This window comes from Anser anser, assembly GCF_964211835.1.
Source record: "Anser anser genome assembly, chromosome: 24".
Classification (NCBI taxonomy): domain Eukaryota; kingdom Metazoa; phylum Chordata; class Aves; order Anseriformes; family Anatidae; genus Anser; species Anser anser.
Window position 1 is genome coordinate 6,495,161 of NC_139745.1, and position 20,919 is coordinate 6,516,079.

At 48.7% G+C, this 20,919-nt stretch overlaps 1 protein-coding gene across 20 annotated transcripts in view; it reads left to right on the forward strand.

The window, feature by feature from the left end:
* CSMD2 (CUB and Sushi multiple domains 2) overlaps nucleotides 1-20,919 on the forward strand; it is a gene marked incomplete at its 5' end in the record, with an annotated part of 338,842 nt that overhangs the window by 307,457 nt on the left and 10,466 nt on the right. For 19 of the 20 annotated variants that reach the window (XR_014575007.1, XM_083809741.1, XM_083809740.1 and 16 more), the window contains 12 exons: nucleotides 380-562; nucleotides 6,671-6,847; nucleotides 7,641-7,820; nucleotides 9,041-9,214; nucleotides 10,152-10,325; nucleotides 13,479-13,552; nucleotides 14,904-15,015; nucleotides 17,121-17,300; nucleotides 17,946-18,011; nucleotides 18,602-18,763; nucleotides 19,334-19,446; nucleotides 20,184-20,271. Coding sequence is in view for 18 of the 20 variants with exons in the window: in XM_083809741.1 (XP_083665867.1) it covers nucleotides 380-562; nucleotides 6,671-6,847; nucleotides 7,641-7,820; nucleotides 9,041-9,214; nucleotides 10,152-10,325; nucleotides 13,479-13,552; nucleotides 14,904-15,015; nucleotides 17,121-17,300; nucleotides 17,946-18,011; nucleotides 18,602-18,763; nucleotides 19,334-19,446; nucleotides 20,184-20,271 (1,683 nt within the window). The remainder of the gene's footprint in view (nucleotides 1-379; nucleotides 563-6,670; nucleotides 6,848-7,640; nucleotides 7,821-9,040; nucleotides 9,215-10,151; nucleotides 10,326-13,478; nucleotides 13,553-14,903; nucleotides 15,016-17,120; nucleotides 17,301-17,945; nucleotides 18,012-18,601; nucleotides 18,764-19,333; nucleotides 19,447-20,183; nucleotides 20,272-20,919) is intronic. The other variant, XR_014575008.1, reaches the window with a different exon arrangement.

Consider the following 20,919-nt stretch of genomic DNA (forward strand, 5'->3'; position numbering starts at 1 on the left):
GCTTGCTGAGGTGGCTTGGAGCATGTTGTAATTTCTGCTTGGAGGGAAACCATCCACATGACTGATGCTGGCAACCAAGCTGCTGTCTGCTGGAGCAGCTGCCACGGAAAGCAGCTGCAGCTGGTGAGGACTCCATCTTGAGATTCAGGAGCTAGGGCCGTATTTTGCAACCAGCTTAAAAACAATGTGCTCCCAAAGTCGGGGGACATTTCTTGTGGAACTTTCCCTCTCTGCTGGAAGCCAGCCAGAGAGTTAAACTGAGTCAGCCACACGATCCAAATCTCTGTGCTCGTCCTCTGAACGTGTGCTGTGCAGGGGGGAGAAGGGCCAAGCCCCAAGGCTCACTTACCCTGATGGCATTGTGCTCTCTTCTTAACAGGAGGCAGCCAGGGCGTGTGCGGTGACCCGGGGATCCCGTCTCACGGCATTGGGCTGGGAGACAAGTTTGATGTAGACAGCATGGTCCGCTTCAGCTGCGAGCCCGGGTACACGCTCCGGGGTTCATCTGAGAGGACCTGCCAAGCCAACGGCTCCTGGAGCGGCACACAGCCCGAATGTGAAGGTACTTCTGCAACCCCACACCTCCTGTGCCACACCGGTACTGCCTCAGGGTCGGCTGCCTGTCCAGCCCAGCCCCTCGGTTTTGGTTACGAGGCCATTCAGGTTCTTGCCAACATCAGGACTGAGGTATAGAGCAGGTAGAGCCTTTGGGCACTGGTCCTCACTTTGTCGATCATCCTCCTGAGAGCGTCGCTCACTGCAAGAATCACAGGGTGAATTTCTTGTTCTGCATCCCACGTCCAACTAGATGGTCCATTTTGGCTGCAGATCTGCAGGTCCGGTACCACTGATTAATTGTTGCTTTATCAAAGAAATGTGTCAGAATGAGTAATGTGAATAGACTCAAACCGCTGTTAAAGCTGGCACTGGCACATGCAAGAGTCATTTACATTAAGCAGAAATGCAAAATGCAAATTATAATCCAGTAAGCATATTTTGTATTTAAAAAAACCCAAACCCCTTATTTTCCTATTTGAAGGAATCAAGTGAGACCCCATAATCCAATGTAATAAACCCCCAGCCAGATTCTCTGGGCTGTGCTGCTTACTGCTACTGTTTTATAAAAGTGTTTAAAAATCAATTGGGGAAAGAACAAAAGCCAAAATGAGGCAGGATACCAAATGCAAGGAGACCTGGGCAAGTGCTTCTCTCCAGCTGATTTGAAAGCCAAAAGCTCAGAGACAGTTTGTAAATGAATTGGAAATTTATTCCAAATTGATGGAGCTCTTGATTGAAAAGACATTGAATCGTGTTATTAATACACTCAGGTCTTGTTTTTTTTTTTTTTCCTTTTTTTTTCTCAGTAGAAAGGCTCTGTTCATTAATCTCAGGATAAATAACCCATCGGGTTCTAGAGGCACCAAAATGAGGATCCCTGGCAGATTTTTTCATACTTTATGAATAATAATAACATTAGGCCTATAATGTAGTCATTTAATGTTAAGTGCTGACTGGCCAATATAGGAAAGTAATTTACAGTGATGAGCAGTAAGCTATGTCTCTGTCATCTGTATGCACGGCAAGTTGCAAGCGCTACAAGGTGTTCTTATGACTGCACTTTTGAGTGTTATATTCAAGTTTATGGAACAGGTAGCTATAGGAGACGGAGGGGAGAGATTAATTTTGAGCAAATGAAAATGAGGGCTGAGTGCCCAGGCAGGTGCTTGGAAGGAGCAGGCATCTCTGCTGACGTGGAAAAGCTCCAGCGTGGCAGCGCAGCCACTCGGCACCTCTGCGGGGCATTAGCTGTGACTCAGCCACTTGTTCGCAGCTCTCAGCCACCAAATTGAGCAAAATCAAGCCTGATGGGGCTTCACAGGTCACCAGCGCTCACCTGCCCAGGGAATTCAATGCAAATTGCTCTCCAGATAAGCTGCAAAATGAGCGCAGAGGGTCTCGGTCCGTTCAGCAGGAGATGTGGGCCCACTGCAGATGAACACACAAGCGCGCAGACACCATGCAAATCCTACCGTGTAAGCAGAAGGAAGAGGAGAGGAGCTGTTATTTCCATTTCAGAGAGAGCAAGCTGCCGTAATAGGTTCAATTACAAAGCCTGTGCTTGTCTTTGAAGTCAAGGAGCTGATTGTTGGACTGGCAGTGGCTTCCTGCGTCAGGACCAGTACAGCCATATGGAGGGGATGTAAGTGTGCGAGAGTACTGGGCTTCACAAAGGATGACCTTCAAACTCACCAGCTTTCAGTCCTGCTACCTTTTACCAGCTGGAATATTTCCATAAAAACCAAAGGAACAGGGAGGCAGGAAGAAACCACAACTGACTTCTCCAAAATGTACAAATTGTTTGAAATTAAATTAATTGGAGAGGCTCCTCCTGGGACTCCTGCTCTCAGTCTGTTTTACATTGCTCCAGCTTTGTTGTCCCCAGTAAGAGCAGCTTCCCTAGCTTTCTAAAAATGGCAGATCTCGTTTAACATTAATTTCCAGCAAGTTTTTAAGATGTAAATGACATTTTAGATGTGTTTTTCCTTCTTTCTCCTTCCTGATGCCCCATTTGTGCTCACTGAGGAGCGGTGCAGGAGGGGGTTCACCAGTCGTACTCTGCTGCGTGCTCCCTCCTCCACTCAGAAGCTGAGCAGAAATTTGCTTTTATAATGTTTATTGTTTCACCAGATGAATTAAAACTGCATCCAAAATGAGATGGGGCCCTGGCTGCTCTTTGGCAGTTTCAGTAGACAGAAACGTGTTTATTTAATGTGATAATGCAGGGGGAAGGAACTGAGATTTGTCTCATCCCCGTCTAACCACCGAGGACATGTGAGGTGGCAGAGCTGGAATTTGGGTTTAGGCTGCTTTTTTCTTTCTCTCTCTGCATAGTTAGGTGGAATGTGGGTTACTGGTTAAATTAAATAGCATGGAAATTACCAGCCCTGAAGCAAAGGCTGTGAGACTCCACGGGCTCTCGGCTGTGTCTTATTCCAGCAGGAGGTTTTGCCTGATGTGTCAGACATCATTAAGGGAGTGTTTCAGCCGGCCGGTCAGGTGGCAGCAAAGCCCGAAAGAAGGAGCAACGGTTATAAAGATTAGGGCAGTGGGGGACGCGCAAAGGACACTGTATTCACATGTCACTTCGAGCACAGTCAGATGTGCACTTGTGCTCTGGGAGAAGTTATCAGCCCTCAGCTTTTCCTCGCTGCAGGTTAGAGGAGCAGGGCTCGCTGTTCCTTGCAGGAGAGTGCCCTTCTCTTGGCACTGGTGAAGGCCCTGAAAAGACAAGGCAAGACCCAAAAGAAGGCAAGGGAGCAATTCAAATAAGCTTTTCAGAAAAAAAGGGTGTGTGGACTAGTCATTGCTGAGCTCTGGAGCACCTCTGGACTTTGCAGTGTTTCTTATAGCAGAACCACTTTGTAGTGCATGGGAGAAGCTGCCCCCCAGCAGCATCCAGCTCCCAGGAAGCAGCTCGGGCTGTAAGCAGAAGTCAAGGCAGACACAAAAGTCCCCCCTGCCCCAGCATGAGCACAGAGCAAGCATCCCCAGAAGCCAAAATTTTTCTTCTGGGAGGAGGAACTCGGGGAGAGTGCGACAGCAACAGCCTCCTGCTCTTGTGCTCGCCCCAGCCAGTCGGCTTGCTTCGAAATCACACCAGTTAGCAGCTGCTGGTGTTCGATACCTGCACAGTAAGTTAGTGAGCAGCAAAGGGGGGTGAGGCAGCGCGCCACTGACTTCATGTTCTGCAGGCCAAAGGAAGCGATGAAATGTTGAAAATAGTGTACAGCTCCTAGACTAGGGCAAGTAGCTGAGTTTTCAGGAGGGTTGGGGAACACATTTTCAGGTGTTTGGTTCCTGCTGTGCCATCTTCTGTCCCACTTTCGGAGGAGCTTGGAGCCTGCCATGCTGCTTGGCCTGAAGCTATTTGGAAAGTTGTGTCTGCAGGCAGGCGTTAGAGGTGTGCATGTACTTGGTGGGGATGGAGTTATCCTGGAACTGATCCCCATTCTTTTTCCTGCCACAGGGAAGAGTTTCTGATCCCTGGCAGTGGCAGAAGTTGGGACCTCTGTGCCACACGCTTTGCCAGGGTGCGCAGCCAGGCTCATCCCTCTGCCAGCATGCTGGGACTGACTCCGTTCCATGGCTGGTGGCTCTCTGGGGGTTGTTTCTCTGGCTGCCTTCTGGCTCCCGGCTGACTTCACAGACAAGTCTCACCACCAGCTCCAAGCATTTGTTTTTAGAGCACTCACCAGACAGCTTTTGCTGATTGTGATGCTCTGTTCTCATCTTCCTTGTGGCGCAGGGCACTCTCCTTGTCTTTGGCAGAGATACTGATGGCTTTTAGCAAGCCTTTCAGTGGTGTTTGCTAAAAAGAACTTCACAGAAATAACTACAGGAACAAAATTTACTTTTGATAAAGAAACAAACCCAGAAACCCCGAGATGGGGAGTTCTGTAATAATCCACAAGTCCCAGAGATGTCTGAAATGTTTCCATAGCAGCACGGGGACCTTTCAGCAGTGCACGTGGTTGGCGTTGTGCATGCACCCCATGGTGCTCCGCAGCCCAGCAGAGGTTTTTCTCGGTACGGATGCTCTGTGTGGTGGGAGCCGACTGGGAGCCAGGGCTCACGGGGCTTCTGCAGGGAGATGTGTGCTGCTCGGGTCTTGGCACGGAGGGTCAGGGCTCCTGGGCTCATCTGGCATATCTTCTGGAGCGTGGCAGAAACTGAGGCTCGGGTGAGATGAGTGGCTGCCGGTACCTCCTGCGCTCCTCGCAGCAGCTGAAAGTCAAACCTTCCTTGTCATATCAGTCATTTCCAAGTTAGTGTCGTTTCCTGGAATATTTCCCTGGTAAAGAAGCAGCGACTGCAAGAAATCCCCATTGCAGCTGATTTTCAGCTTATTGTCTTGAATTTTGACTTAAAGATAATTGGGTTTGAGGTTCTTCAGGAGACGTGAGTGGATATGACTATGGGACTTCCAGGGTATTTACGATTTATACTCCATTAAAAACAGTGCAAAAACAGTTTTCTTTTGGGGTCTCATTCATTTTTCACCTCCCACTGAAGCCACAGGGAATTATTTACCCACTTACTGCTCACTTGAGTGATTGGATCCTACATATATATAATTTATGATTTTAAGTTTAAGGCTTTTCATCCTTACATTTATGGCTTCTTTTATATCTGCACCACAGAGGCTGTAGCTGATGTACACTGAGATTAACCAATTTCCATAAGTCTCCTTTTAGTCACAAAAGTAATATTTTGGGGTCATCCGTGCATGTTTGGCCGCAGGCATATGTGGAGGAGGCTGGACAGGAGAGAACAGCTGATGTATGGACCAGCAGTGAAATAGTAATTTTAAGCTTTTTTTCTGGGGTGATAGAATCTGACTTTTATCCCAGCATCTCTTGGAAATGAGACGCGGAGACACTGGCTGCATGAGAAATCCGTAACGAGAGAGCACCTCGGATGGCGTTAGTGCCATGCAGAGTTCCTGTGTGCACAGTGCAGAATGGTTATTAGTTTCCTCCTGTCAAACAGATATGCCTCCAACAAGCTCGTATGTTAACAGGCTGTCAGCAAACTTAGCGACAAGGAAGAGGGAGACTTCTCTCCTTGCCTTGGTGGCTTGTGCTCGCTGCTTTCCTGCTGTGGCCCAAAGTTGCGTTTCCCAGTGGAGAAGGGCTGGCAGTGGCATGGTGGGTGCACGTGCTGGGGGGGGCTCACCTCGTGTGTGCCCAGGCTGGTGCTCTTGCAGAGACCATGGCACATTGCTGGGGAGGGGAAAGAGCAAGGGATTTCCTTGACAAAGATCCAGGCAGCTTAAGCCTTTCCTTGATTCCTGTGATTTTCTTTTATGTCTTGTAATTTCAGAGTAAATGAGGGCTGGGTGCAATTATTGCAGGTGCTTATTTTGTCCTGACAGGGCTTCATGCATCACCACTTACTCCAACGCCCTTTTACTGCTGTGGTGCATTAGACAAAAAATTGGGGCGCTGACAAACCTGTAATTGCCTTCCCACAACGTTCTCCCTCCTCTGAAGGCCTACCTGGAGATAACCAGGCAGTGGCGGTGCTGCAGGGGGAGGGCAGCAGGGTTCCTCGCTGCTTTCATTCCTTTGAAGTCTGCAAAGCTGTCGGCTTCCCAAGGGGGCAGGAAGCAAAGTGGCACGCTCAGATCCAGGCTCCCGGACCGCTGGGGGACGGAGGCACCCCAGGCAGGGCACCACTGCTTGGCAAAGCTGGAGGACCAGGTGTGGACTGAGAGCTAGAAGAAGGCCTCTGCAACAAGCAGACACCAAAAAAATTTCTTCTTTCAGCCTGGCAGAGCAGCCAAGAGGCCTGGCTGTGGTTCTGAACTGCGGGATCCACCTGGCAGGAGAGAGGTGCTGGTGCTTTGGGACCGACTGCCTGCAGGGACGCCGTTTTCCCACTCCCCAGGCAGGGATGCTGCAGGACCTATTGCTCGGGGGGTACCCGGTGGTGGTGATGCTGTCAGACTGACGTGGCTGGCTGCCCACGGAATAGCCTGCGCCGTCCGATTTGATCCGGTGGCTTTGCAGCTAATCTTCCTTTTATGTCAAACAGTCAACTGCAGGATAAAAGCCTTGTTTTTTATTTGCAGGGATTGCTTTTTTCACCTGGCCGTTTTGCTTTCTAGTTATATCCTGTGGAAACCCAGGGACCCCCAGCAACGCGAAGGTTATATTTAACGACGGCTTGATCTTCTCCAGCTCCATTATCTACCAGTGCCGGGAAGGCTACTACTCCACAGGGGTGCTGAGCAGGCACTGCACTGTGAACGGGACATGGACCGGGACCACTCCAGAGTGTACAGGTGGGTGCTGGGACGGGTTCCTGCACGATGAGCTCTGAATTATGCTGGCCAGGCTCTGCGGGCAGATTGTCAGCGTGTTGAAGGCTCGCTGTGGATGGGCACACGAGTGCTCTGTGCTGAGAAATTCGGCTAAACTGCCTGCTGCCAGCACCAGTCACTCCGGCTGCAAGCTCTGTGACTGCCTAATGGAAAACTCTTGCTCTGGGTTTGTCTTTTTCCAGCTGGGTGAAGGGAGCTCTGTAATAACTTCCATGAGTAGATGTCAAGTGTTCTGGAGGGGCTCTCGGGGGCTTTCCGGAACGTGAGCAGTCCTGCCGCCAGGAGCCACCACGTGCGTGGACAGAGCCTGTGCTCAGAGACCCTTGGTGAAGGCGCTGGGTCTCTGTGTGCCTCTCTCCTGCCTCCAGCAGAAGCACAGATGTTGGCAGATGTGGTTTTGCGTAAGAGACTGTAACTAGGCTGAGGAGCTAGCCCAGATCTGACCCAGGTTTTATTTGATGTTTAACGTGTGCTAATATTTATTCTTGCACGGCCTTAATGTGCCATTAACATCACTGCTCGCTCCACCGAGTAGAAGCAAAGTTTCCCCCACATGTTACAGCCCAGCCTGCTCCAGCTAGCTAGCAGAGCTCTCCGACTCCTCTGTGCTACAAAAGCTCCCTTCTCTGTGACTAGTGGGCTACATCCTGCTCTGAAGAGTGTTCAGGACCGCCAGGTTTCTAGTGATCGCAGCTCCAGAAGTGTGAGACGAGGGACGGTGAGCCACAAGTGCTTCTTTCTTTTCCTTTGGCAGTGATCAATTGTGGTGACCCCGGTGTCCCAGCCAACGGCATTAGGCTGGGCGGTGATTTTACCTACAATAAAACGGTGATGTTCCAGTGCATGCCTGGCTACATGATGGAGTCAGACAGGGCATCCTCTCTAACGTGCACAAAAGACCGAACCTGGAATGGCACCAAGCCTGCCTGCAAGGGTAAGAGTAAATGTAGGAGGATATAAGTTTTATGGGCCACAAAGTTGGTGTAATCTGGGACACAAGGTATTAGGCACTAACTACTGCATAGTGCCCAGAACCCACCTAGGGGTTTCTTGGTCCTATCATTCAGTCTGTCCACTGTGTTTATAGCACTTACCCAAATTACTCAACATAGCATGAACACCTTGCTGTCTTTAGGTCTATCAGTCATCACATCATGCTTGGAGGGGAGGGAATTGCTATTATCCCTAGGGTAGAAGAAGAAAAGTGAAGCACGGAGAGCTAAGTGACTTACTCGTCACAAAAACTCAGATAAAACTTGAATGAAGCATTCTGTTTTGCGGGCACACACTCTTCCCATCATCTTGAAGTCTGAAAAATGTTTCTTCCAACTCCTTTCATTATTTCTCCATTCTGAGATTGCCTCTCTAGTTCAGAGATAGGAAAGGGAAATAATAGAACAGTTGCAGGACAGGCTGGATCTCTTCTGCCAGTGTTTTACTCCCCCACCAAGTGTAGATAAGGCTTGTAGCGGCAGCTGTATACTTCTTTTGCAATCTGGAAAATTTACCTGTCATGATTCTGATAGAAATGCAGACCACGTAGAAACTTCCAAATATACTCTAGTTCCTTCAGAGGCTGTAAAGAGCAATTCTTACACTCCTCTTTCATTCTCACCACTGAGCTAATGTTGCAGGAATAATATAGAATGTGGCCAGAGTCTCATTTGGAGGCCAGGTTGATTTGCATGAGCTTAGCATCTTTCCCAGTGCTCCCCTGAGCTGAAAAGCAAAGCACTGCAAAAATGTCATATTAAAACACCCTAGAGTGAATGAAATACAGGCTGGTTATTGATTCAGCTGCTAATCTGAGATTCAGCCAGGTTTTCCAAAATCCATGAATCTTTCAGGGAGTCTTAGATGAGTTTTCACACTAAGTCAGGCTGGATTCTTACCTTCACTTGGAAGTGAACACGGACTCAGAAATCTGACTTCAAGATTTGGGATTTGGCTAACTCCAAACTTCAAAGTAAAATCCTAGGGTTTACAACTGCATACACAGCTGGAAAAGTTTGTACACCGCCCCTACTAGGCCAGTCCCAGGAGATGCTCTTTGAGAGCAGCATATAACTTTGATCCTACATGAATTTGCTTGTTAATGAGAATAACTACACCGAGAAGTCGAGAGAACCGATTATGCCTTTGTTTTTCATTCAGCTATCATCTGTAAATCCCCGCAAGACATCCCTAATGGCAAAGTCGTGGGCTCGGATTTCAGCTGGGGCTCCAGCGTGAGCTACGCCTGCCTGGAAGGGTACCAGCTCTCCCTGCCCGCTGTGCTCACCTGCGAGGGGAACGGGACGTGGAGCGGGGAAATTCCGCAGTGCTTCCGTGAGTACAGCGTTTGCGTCTTTGTGTGTGAGCTGGGAGGAAGGCTGGGCTTAAAACCCAGGCGTTTGATGCCCTTTCTCCAACATCTCTGGTCTCCATGCAACTGATTTTAGTGTCAACTTTGTCCAGCCTGGCAATGTCACAGAGGGGCCATTTTCAGCATGCGTGAAGTTAAATATCTGGACACTTTGCCCCTTTTAATGTAGGTGTGAGGTCAGGTCTGCGATGGGTTTGAACCCCTCACATGTTCCTGTCTATGAGGCATCTTTAAAACTCCAGTTGCTTGTCTGCGTGTCTCCTTAGAGACTGAGTCTTCTGAAGCCAGGGCTCCTGAAATGTTGCCAACCCTTCACAAAGGGCACTGTGGTGTTGTAGCAGAAGTTAGCAATGTTTTGTGAAGGCAGAGCTTTGGCTGGTTGGAAACCTCTGTGCTTGATAAAATAGCTAATGCAAAAAATTAGTTAAGTGTCTCATAATGATAAAGGCAGATTTGAGTTTCTTTTCTTGGCTGAATGGCTGGCAGCTGCACAATAGCCATTTTCATATTAAATCATACAAAGCCCTCACTGTGTTCCTTGCACCTTTCCCTGGATCTTGTATAATTAGTGGGCTTTCTGTGTGACATGGAACCGTACTGCAATTTGACATCGTGCAATTAGAGATGCATTTTAAAGCTAAGCATGCTGCTAGGGAAAAAAAAAAAAAAAAAAAGATGGGGAGAAGGTGGAAGTTAATTAACAGCAGTTGGCAAAAAAAAGAAAATTACAAGGGAAGTAGCCAGCAACGCCTCCTGCCACTAGTAATTCCCTAGTCAATCACTGAGTTTGATGGCAGTGAGTAGTAAGGTCCGGGCCATCAATAGACCCATCTTTAGCTTATTAGCATTGCCTGCTCCTGAGGAGGCTCACTGCAATCTTCTGGTCTCTGCCTGCTGCAGCTGTGTTCTGCGGTGATCCTGGGATACCCGCTCAAGGCAGGCGGGAGGACAGAGGCTTCACGTACCGCTCGTTCGTCTCCTTCTCCTGCTTGGCCCCCCTGGTGCTGGTGGGATCAGCCCGGAGGTTCTGCCAGTCTGACGGGACGTGGAGCGGGACCCAGCCCAGCTGCATAGGTAAGGGGAGTCTCCTCTGTCTTGCAGCTACAAGCAGAGTTGTCGTTTTGCAGTTTTCTTTGTAGAAAAGTGTGGGGTTTTACTTTTCTTTCCCTTTCTGGGTTTGCAGAAATTAGCATTTTGTTTCCCTGAAAATGAGAGCATTTTCCTGTTGTATAGAGATGATGCTTTTGTTTTGTTCTGACCATACTAGGTGGTGATCAACAACCCACCTCCTTGTCTTGAAGTCTGCGGCTTAGACTCAGTGCCTGTCCCCATCCTTCCTGCCCCTGCTGTTGGTGGTGGCGGGCAGGAGGGAGGAAGGAGGGAGCTCCTCTGCACAGCTTCCAGATTAATGTTGGTGACTTGGACCGTGGGGTGTGAGGGCTGTGGGAGAGCCTGCGGAGGGAAGCAGCACACAAAGACCCCGAAATCTGGTGCTGCCCAAGGTACCCGTGGAGCTGGGGATGGTGGCGGCGCATCAGCGCAGCGCTGCGTCTGCACTCGTCCCCTGCACTGTGCTAATGCTGCCGTCCCCCTGCCAACATCCAGGCTGTTGGCTTTGCAGTCCTGCACTCTGTGGTCTCCGTGCTGCTTCCAGGCTTCCTTAGGGGCCTCCAGCCCAACACATCTCTCTGTGGAAACGCACCGTATCATTATTGGTAATGTGGCTGAAATGCAACGCAGCCGCAAAGATCAGCCATGGGTTGCCGTTGAGCGTGGCTGTCCTGTTCACAGAAACTGCAGGAAAACCCAGTTCTGCCCAAACTGCGAACGTGAGAGCTCTTATGTTCTCTGCTGCGTCTAAATTATATCCAGAATGGCAGAATAGCAACTCCTGTAATGTGAAGGTGATGTATACAGAGAACAAAGTCCTACAGATTGCTTTGCCTAGCTGTAATGCTGGGATTCAGGTTGAAATCCCCACACAGTCTTCATGTGACTATTTTCTGGGGCTTCCAGAACCCTTGGAGACCTAAGGGATGTGTATAATCATAATTAGTCACAGCATTCTCCACCAATTTAAAACTCTGGCTCCAGTCTTGAGTTCCGGGGCTCCTGTGGTGCTGAGCTGCACAGGCTCTGTGCTGTGTGCCTTAGCTGTCTGCCAGAACAGCATCATCACCACGTTTTCTGCCCCCAGCTGGGGCAGAAACAGAGCTCAGCCTGTTCTCCACTGTTCTCAATCACCCTGGCTTGTTAACTACATGTTAAATGTATCGCAAGTTACATTTATGTAAAAATATTTGTGACCTGAATGTCAGAGTCTTCTGGTTTCCTGCTGATGTCACCAGGAGCCTCTCGCATACAGGCACTTGGGAGCACATGCCTACTGTTGTAAATTTTGGCTTTAGAGGATAGTGTCAGGTTTCTCTCTAATGCTTCATCACTTCCTTGCAATCCCTTATCAGGGATCCTGCTGTACATGTGTGGCACCCAGCCCTCCCGAGCCTTGTGTGAAACTGCAGCGTTCGAGCACAGCAAACAGCTCTCCGTGCTGCTGGTGAAATGTACCTTGAATTTGTCTCTGTAAAACAAACCATGGGAAGGGAAAGATGTGTCTACAAATCCCTGACCTGAGACGTCAGCTGCCAACACAGGCAGCCAAACCCAAAATGCTCTGTTTAGCCAGATCTCATCCAGTTTTGAGATACGTTAGGTGGTCAGCGCTGCCAGACCCCCAGATGCAGCCAGGAGACCGAGGCTCTGCCCTCCATCACCCTGTGCCATCCATCACCTTCCACCTCATCCAGCCGATGGAGCTCTTTATTTATTTTAATGTGACTTATCTGGGGGCTTCTATGAAAAGTGTGTCAGTGATGAATGGCAAAATCTCAGCAAATTTGGATGATGGAAAATGGATTAGCTTGTGTGCTGCAGCCCCAGATCGGCCACATTTTGTACCCCTTGTTTTGTGACTTGCCACAGCTCCAAGGGCACAGGGAGAACACCATGTGTGTGTAATGCTTCGGTGTGAAGAGGCTGATCAGTTAGATCATAAGGAATAAAGGCATAAAAATAAATAACCAGGCTGTTAGGTACCGAAGTTTTGCTCCATTTCCCTACAGTTGCAGCAAGAAGCGACAGACCACTTCTGCTCCCACTGTGTTGGGTTGTGGAGACTTTTCTTAGAGAGTTGATTTCTTGACTTGCCCAATCCTGTTAATTGGAGTTTTTTGACTAAGTATAGAGAGGGGTTGGGCAGGGCAGGGAAGTGGGGGAAGAATTAAGTTCCTTCTCATAGCAATATCAAGTGCGTCGAAGAAAAAAGGCTGGGAATCCAGACCAGAATCTCATCTGAATGAGATTCCACAATGTTCCAGGTCTCTGCTAACAGAGTTATCCCCTCGTCGGGGTACTGGAGCATCCCTGCAGGTGGGCACTGCAGTGTAGCTCAGTCTTGTGATCCCAAGGAGCAGGGAACCTGAGGCTGCCCAGCTGCCTTTTACCCCAAAACTCTAGTTTCCTTTGCTCCGTTTGGGATGCTGATAATAACGTAATACATCTCTGCCTCGATTCCATTGATGTCCTGCTACTGTCGACACACTGGAAAAAAAAAGAGAGATAAGTGCTAAAAGAGTAGGAGCAAGTATTCCTACTGAATTGTGTGTATTCATCTTCTGATAGATCGAGACCAAACGAGGCATAAAGAGAGATTTACGTATCTGAGATGCATTAAAATTTCCAGCCCCCATCTATCACCACAAACTAGCAAGGTGCTGAGGTGAGCGTGCGAGGGCCAGCTGAGCCCTGCCCAGAGGGACGAACGCACTGACCCCGGGCACAGGGGAGGACAGGGACATCACTCCCTCGGAGCAGGGAATGGCCAGCGGGAAAGGCGGGCACGGCGCTGGGAGCCAGCTGCTTTGCTCGTGGAGTATAGAACAGGGGAAGGGAAGGGAAATGTCTCTGAGACAAGATTTATGTTCTTACATTTTCTCCTGGGTGATAGTGCGCCTCTGGTTAGGTTGCGTTGCAACCGTCAGGGATTTAAGGAACAAAAATATCCATGTATTTTTCCCTGTTGCCGTGTATTCCTTCTGTAGCAAAATATTTTGCTCGCGTTGCAAAGGCACGGGATGGTTGTGCTATGTGGAGAGCAGGGGAAGGCAGAGCTCTGGCGTGGCTTTCACAAGAGCTCCTTTAAAACAATCTCTGTTCTTTTCTTTTAAGACCCGAGCCTCACAACATGCGCGGACCCCGGCGTGCCTCTCTTTGGGATGCAGAACAACTCCCAGGGCTACCAGGTACAGTCACAGCAGCGGGGTCCCCTCGGTGGTACTGGCTGCGGTCAGTCCGAGTCCTCACGTGGATTCATGAGTCGTCTGTGGGCAGGACGTCACGGCGTGCTCCGTTACACCTCAGTGCATTTGTAGGGGATTAACTAGCAATGCATTATTTATAATATTAATTACAGCGCTAATTAATAGTTATTAGCATAATTAGTATTCACATCGGAGGCGAAATTTCCATTCGTTTTCAGACTAAATCCTGTAGGTGGTTTTCGTAATCCGTACACTGTGAAATCAGCGGAAAGGAGAGAAAACAGCAGAGCAATTCCCTGGGGCGTTCCACCTCCGGCCTCCGCTGCCGGCTCCGTGGGCGCCCATTGCCGGCTGCAACAGAGCCAGGGCCGGGGCTGGGATATTTAATTCCATGCAGCCACCCCTGCCAGAATGGATCTGCCAGTTCTGCTGCTAATTAGTTATCTTAATCCTGGGTTTTAATGAATTAATTCTAGTATTTAATTAATCCTGAGACACCCTAAGTCTGATTTTTGTGAGGGTTGCTGGTCTGCGAGCTGCACGCCGTAGCAGAGCTGCCTCGTTGGGGGTGAGGTGGTGATGGAGAAGGGAAATTTGGGGAAATTGCACCTTCAGATGCGGTGCCCTGGGGACCTCAGCAGCCCACCGAGAATCCAGGAGCAAGTGTGTGATAAAGCACAACCACAGACAGCAAGAAAGCGGCCGGCATGGTACGGCCTTCCTGGGGGGGACAGGGGAGATGTTCAAAGCCCTTTGTGGTGATTGTATGCCAGCGTATCCTGGTCTGAAAGCAAATGCGGTTGAAGTATTGGGGCTCACAGCCAAACTGCGTCACACTGCCACCTGTCTGAAGCAGGGGGTGATCTTAGCCACCTTGAAACCAAATACAGAAAGTCAATAATCTGCAAAAAGTAGGCATACCTCAGGAATGTTGAGGAGTCAGCTTTGAGTTTTTGTGATCCTTTTTGCTGTTCACGGTCCAATTTGGCACTTACACTGTAGCTGTGGAATGTTTGTCGATACTAGTTATTTTGAATGTCCCTTTTGGCAGAAGTTTTAGCCATTTCTAAATACAGTGCTAGCTCTGGGTGTTTTTAAAAGATGTAGCAGCTTTCCTTATCACTGAACGAAGTAACTCTCAGCACAGCTAAAGGCTGCAGGTTTCCAGGGGCTCTGAGGGACGTCTTGGCACTAGACTCTGGCAGGGGGGGTGAGTGCAGAAAGCAGGCAAATCACCTTTTCAGCGTACAGAAGATGAAAAATTATAGGAGTGCTTTTGTATTATAAGTACATAGCAGTGGCAAGTTCAGTGTTTTGTCTCTTATTGAAACAGGTGGGAAGCGTAATTTTCTTCAAGTGCCAGAAGGGGTACCTGCTGCAGGGCTCAACCACCCGCACCTGCCTCCCCAACCTGACGTGGAGCGGCGTGCAGCCGGACTGCGTCCGTAAGTGTTGGGATGTTTGGCCAAAGGGAATGTGGTGCCTTTGACCGTGCTGTTATCTTCTGTTGGTGGTGTGTTTCACCATGCAAATGGCTGGCGCTGAAGAGCTGGTACCTTTTGGGGAAGGCTCTGAAAAAACACGTCCTTGAAGAAAAGGGGAGCTCGCATGATCACTTCTCTGCTGACACACTTATACCAGCAGCCACTTCTGGTTTTAGATAAGATTTTTTTTAACTTGTTCCTTCCTCAGAGATGTAGTTTGAGGTGAGGCTTTGTGTTGTGCTTCTGAAACCACATTTGAGGGCCGAGATGTGAGCTCGCACTCCAGGGACATGGTTAACATTTAGCCAGAAGGGTTCTCCAGCAAAGCAGTGTTTCTCTTCATCTTTAATAATGTGTTGCTCTTTGTTTTAAGCTGTCCATCATCTTTTCCCTGCTACACCAGAAGGAATTTGAGTTAATGTATTTAAGCTGTAATATCCATCATAGCCTCTGTATCATAAGTACTACAAATCTTCTCCCTCTCTCTTGTGAGATGGTTTATTGGCGAGATATTTTTCAGTTAACAAACCCTGCAGGGACGCATACTGCGAGCAGCCCAGGCAGGTAACCCAGCTGGGTGCTTGCCTTTTAAAAACTCCTACAAGTAGCGTCAGGGGAGAGGGGGCAGTTTTGTTGGAAGCTGCCTTTCCCCACTACTCACCTTGGTGAGGGGAACGTGACCCCAGATTCGCAGGCTTCCCTCTGCTGAATTGGAAGATGGCAGGAAGATGGCAGCAGCTGTGACTGTAAGTGGGATTTTGCTCCTGGTGCTACATGTGTTGAAATACAAGTTATTTTCGACTTGTGTCAGCAAGGGCTGCTGAGTTGTTGCTGTTAGGTTCTGTGAACAACATTCTCCATCCTCAGCATGGGAGCATGGAGTTGATGCAGTCACTGCTCATGTGGTGCTGAGCTGCTGGCTCTGAGCAGGGCTGCGGGCTCGGAGCCGGGGTCTCGGATGCGGCTTTATGGCTGTGCAAGTTCAGGTTGGTCTCTCAGCCTTTCCGAATTTTATTTTCCATCTTCTTTAAAACGAGGATGAAGATAATACCTCATGAAGGCTGCTGAGGATTTGTTTTCATTCATGAGCAGTTCGAGAACGACAGAACGGGGAAATTTACAGCGTGGCAGAGAGCGAGCTTCCTGGCGCTGTGATGGATTAGCTTTGTGCCGTAACTTCTCAAGGAAAGTGGTGACACGTTTACTACAAGGAGCAGCACACGCACATGCTCTCTCTGGTGGCAGGCAGTTGGACAAGCTCAGCTTAGGTTTCTGTAGGCCATCTCCTGGAAGTTATTGAGCAATTATAGGAATTTATGGCTATTGCACGCTTCTGAGGACTTGCTGTGTGATCCTATGAACAGGTAGATGCAAATTATTAATAGGACACTGGTCCTGTGAAGAAAGGTTATGTAAAAACAGATCTGGAATGCACCCACTGGAGTCATTGGCTTGACTTACTGGGCCCTGATGTCCTGTGAAGGCACGTATTGGCCTGCAGATGTTCCTGGGACATGTTGCTCGGGTGTAAGTTAAAAGAAAGAAGGAAGGAGGCTGCTCAGTTTTTCTTCCCAGCCTTTCTGAGTGCAGCTACAAGGGAAGGCATTAAAAATGCTTACATCCCTGCTCGGAGGCAGCAGTGCCCGTCTAACCCCAAAAAGCTCAAACTCCTGCTCACCTCTAGGAGGGTGAACTCAGCTTTTTTCTCTTCTATGTGTCAGGCACAAGGTCTTTAGCATCATTTGGTTTTGACTTTTTTTTTCCTTAAAAGATGAGGGATAATGGTGCCTTGATTTTTTTTTAGTTCATGGAAGCTGGAACTGAGTGAAGGATCCCCTGAGAGCTTCAGCCAGGAAGAGCAATCTGGCCAGCGAAGCACAGGAAATGGTCTCATTAATTCATCTGGCTGGGAAAAATCCAGGCATGGCATTGTCTCCCTCAGTGATCAGAGAAAGCTTTTGCTGAAAAATGCTCTTCAAAGAGAGTTGTGTCCCTGCTGACCTCACTGGTGACACTCTTCTGCCTTTCTGGGTGGGGAATCTCACCTCTGGTTTTGTGCTTTTCAGCTCACCACTGTAAGCAGCCAGAAACCCCCTCCCACGCCAACGTCGGGGCTTTGGATTTGCCATCCCTGGGCTACACCTTGATCTATTCCTGTCAGAACGGGTACTATCTCACTGGAGGATCTGAGCATCGAACCTGCAAAGCAGATGGCAGCTGGACGGGAAAACCACCCATTTGCCTCGGTAAAAGCTCTGAGCAGCATGATGCCAGCTTGGCTTCTCCTTCCATCTCTGCAGAGGGGAGCGCTGCAGCCCAACAGAAACCAGCTTTGCTCTTGGAGCTACATTGGCTCTTTAGAGAGAGTCATGGGTTTGCGTGGCTGAGCTGGTTGCAGATACCACAGCTGTCACAGGGTCTTGCCCAGCTCCCGGGAGAGAGGCAGGGAAAAGACGGGAGGGATTTTCTGCCAGGTGGTTTGGACCTAGAAACATCTGCACAAGATGAACCTTGGTCTGTACCTTACCAACCTTTTATTTGCCCCAAAGCTAAAGTCTTAGGTCAGGAACATGTAGTCTTGAAATACAGCTGTGTGGCTCTTGGGGAGCATGGTTGCTGTCTCAGGACACTGGTTTGGAGCAGAAAGCAAAACAATAAATGATGGCAAGGACAGTAAATGAAAGCCTTGTGCTGATGGGTAGGTGCATGATGCAGCAGGTGGGCAGGAACCCATGCAAAGCCCCTGTAGGATGGTTAGCCCCATTAAGTGTGCAAGCAACATCAGGTGAGGGCTGTCCTTTACGAGTACTGCCACGACAGAAAAAAACAGTGTCTCAACAGTGTCGGATGCACCAATATTCATTGGTTTGGGGTTTGTCCCTCTCTTCCAGCTGACATCCGCCCCAGCGGAAGGCCGGTTGGCACCGCGCGGGACCCGCCACTTGCCAAGGTGTCAGGTACGTGATGGGGCTGGCTCTCTGTGGGAAGCAAAGCACTGCCCTGTGGCAAAGGGCGAGGACCATCCCTTCCTGCCCTGTCCCCAGAACAGCCAATAAAACATCTAAAACAGCCGGGCTGGTGAAAGCAGCCCACACGCCCCATCCTGTTCCTTCATGCTTGGCTGGAGAACGGACAGGAGCCCTGAGGGAGTCGAGCACCAACATCCACTGCGCTCCCTGGAGATTCAAGCCCTCTAGGATGTTTTACATCAGAGCTTTTTTAAAACTTTGGTGGATGTCGGGATTTTTTGTGTGTGTGTGTTAGCTTTTCCTAGGAATCCATTTTTGGGTTTTGTTTGTTTTTAAAACTTCCATGGCTTTTTTTGTCAAAACAACAAAATTAAAGTCATCAGCTTGTTTGTTCTCCTCTCTTTGGCTTTGTACTCAGTGATGATAATACAGAGAGTGGGTGGGATTTGAGATATTTAAATACATATTTTTGAATTCGAGGAAAGAAAGAAATTCACTCTATTTTGACTTCTGAAAAATGGAAATAAGCAGCAATGCAATGGTCCTGTGTTTGTGTTCCCGTTTGCTGTGGTTTCTAGTGCCTGCTGATGTGTTTGCAAGAAATTCCCTTTGGAAAGGCTCATATGAATACATGGGGAAGAAGCAGCCTGCGATGCTGTCTGTCACCAGCTTCGACCCTGTCACCAGTAAAGTCAATGCCACTTTAATAGACCACAGCGGCGTGGAGCTCCAGGTGTCTGGTAAGGGAGCCAACGTGGCCTTTTGTAGGGACTTGTACTCATGGTGTTGTCTCAGGGAAAGGGGCAGTGTGCTCTGTTACCTGAACAGTGTGGATTTTGTGATAGAGCTGGACAGAACCACCCAGGTTTGAAGTCTCCACTCTTTGCCTGGACCAAGATGAACAAGTCCTGTACCTGGGTTTGCTGTGACTCGAACTAAAAGGCAGCACAACCCAGTCCATTTTGCATTCCCACAGGGCTGGAGTGGTGGACTTGTAGTGTAATACAAACAATTAAATGGCACAAGTGCCCCTTGTACCTGCCCTCGAAGGAGCACTGTTACTGACCTGGTAATATAAGCTAAACATTAACAGCTGAGTCTCTTCCTATGTGCAGAATGTCTTTAATATCATGGGGGGCAGATGTGGGATTGTGGTTTTGTGGTGTGTTTCCTGGTGTATCCCACTGATAGATTTATAGGAGGAGTTGTTGCCCACTCTGAGATGATTTCTCTACTCTGACAGGTAGAAAGTGAATTACTTCAAATTTGAATTGTTACGATCTCATGATTCAAAGTCACTTGTGTTCCAGGCATTTACAAGAAAGAAGATGTGCACCTGCTTCTCCAGGTTTATCAGATAATGGGGCCAGTGGAGATCTTTTTAAACAAGTTCAAAAATGATAAATGGGCTCTAGATGGACATGTAAGTGCACGGACACATCGTATACAAAGTCCACACGATTCATCCCACTGCTGTCATAACCCCAGCTTTCCTCTCACTGCAGCTGGTGAAATAACTCTCTTAGCTGGTAGCAATATGAGGCTGTTATCCTCCAGTGCCCTGCTTGCTTGAAGGGCACATAGGGCATTCTTCCAGCACATGAGATAATGTTACATGAGCAGTCAGCTCTTCCACACTCCCTTGCAGCTGTATGTTTTCTTACTGCCCTCTGGTTATCTGTAAGTCTTCCAGATAACACTAGAGGAGAAACCAACATGATTAATTCCATGTTAACGTTTTATATCTCTATAACATCAAGTTAGAAGAGCTAATCTTCCCTTATGGAGTCAACTTCTCAACCCAATTTCTGTGTCAGGTAGCTTCCCATGCCCATAAGAGATCCACTGGAGCTCAGAAGAAATGTGCATCTGATTGACCCATGGCCAGTCGTAGCTCGGGGCCATTGCTGTCCCTGTTGAATCAGCAGCATGGTCTGAAGTTTATTGCAAACAAGATTTCCGCCACCACCCTCCCCTTGAGATGTGAGAGTCTTAACAAGTTGTTGGGCAGTTAAACTTCTTTTAAAATGCCACTTTTTTCTGGGGAATTGAATTAAATTAATGCTGTGCGTGAAGTTGAAAAAGACTGACAAGACAGGTGCTAAAAACCCAGGGAAGTGTTGAAGAAATCTGTTAATCTCTGGTCTCATGTCATTGCAGGTCTCATCAGAGTCGTCAAGTGGCACGTTTGTGTACCAGGGCTTTGTGCGTGGCAAAGGGTTTGGGCAGTTTGGTCTTCAGAGACTGGGTAACTTTCCTCTAACACTTCTTCCTTTAATTGTCAAAGGCTAGATATTGGCGGTAGTAGAGATTTTCAAGCAGGAAACAATCCTACTGCCCCTGGTAGTGGCTTTCAACCCTGCTGGGCCAGATCCCCCGGTTGTTTTTGACCTGTCAGGTTTCACGTAGCCCTTTCTAGTGAAGGACCAGCCTGTCTCCCCAGTACTTCTCCCCACCATACATCGTTTGCAAGAGAGCTGACAAAACCCAAACCAGCCACTGGGGTAGAGAAGTCAGGTGCCCTCAGGTCTCTGTAGCCAAGGGGGCTGGAGGTAGTTACATCTGAAGCAGCAGCTGGTTTTTCGTTTTTGAGGCAGAGCCATCCACGCTGCACAGGAAGGAGGGGATCGCAGTTCCCTGAAAGCATTTCCACCCTGCAAGCTGCTCCGTTCTCACCTCTGGTTCCTCCCTGCACAGTGGATGCAGCAACTCTGCCCTAACTGGTGTTCAAACACTGAATACCTTAAATGTTGGATATTCTGGCAAGGGGGACTAAACCCCCTTCCTCAACTTGGATAATGCAAGATTTGGGGGAGACAACACAACAAGAACATTTTTTATGTGTGAACTAAAATGAGGCATTTAAACAAACATGTTTCTGTTCAAAGACAGAAAG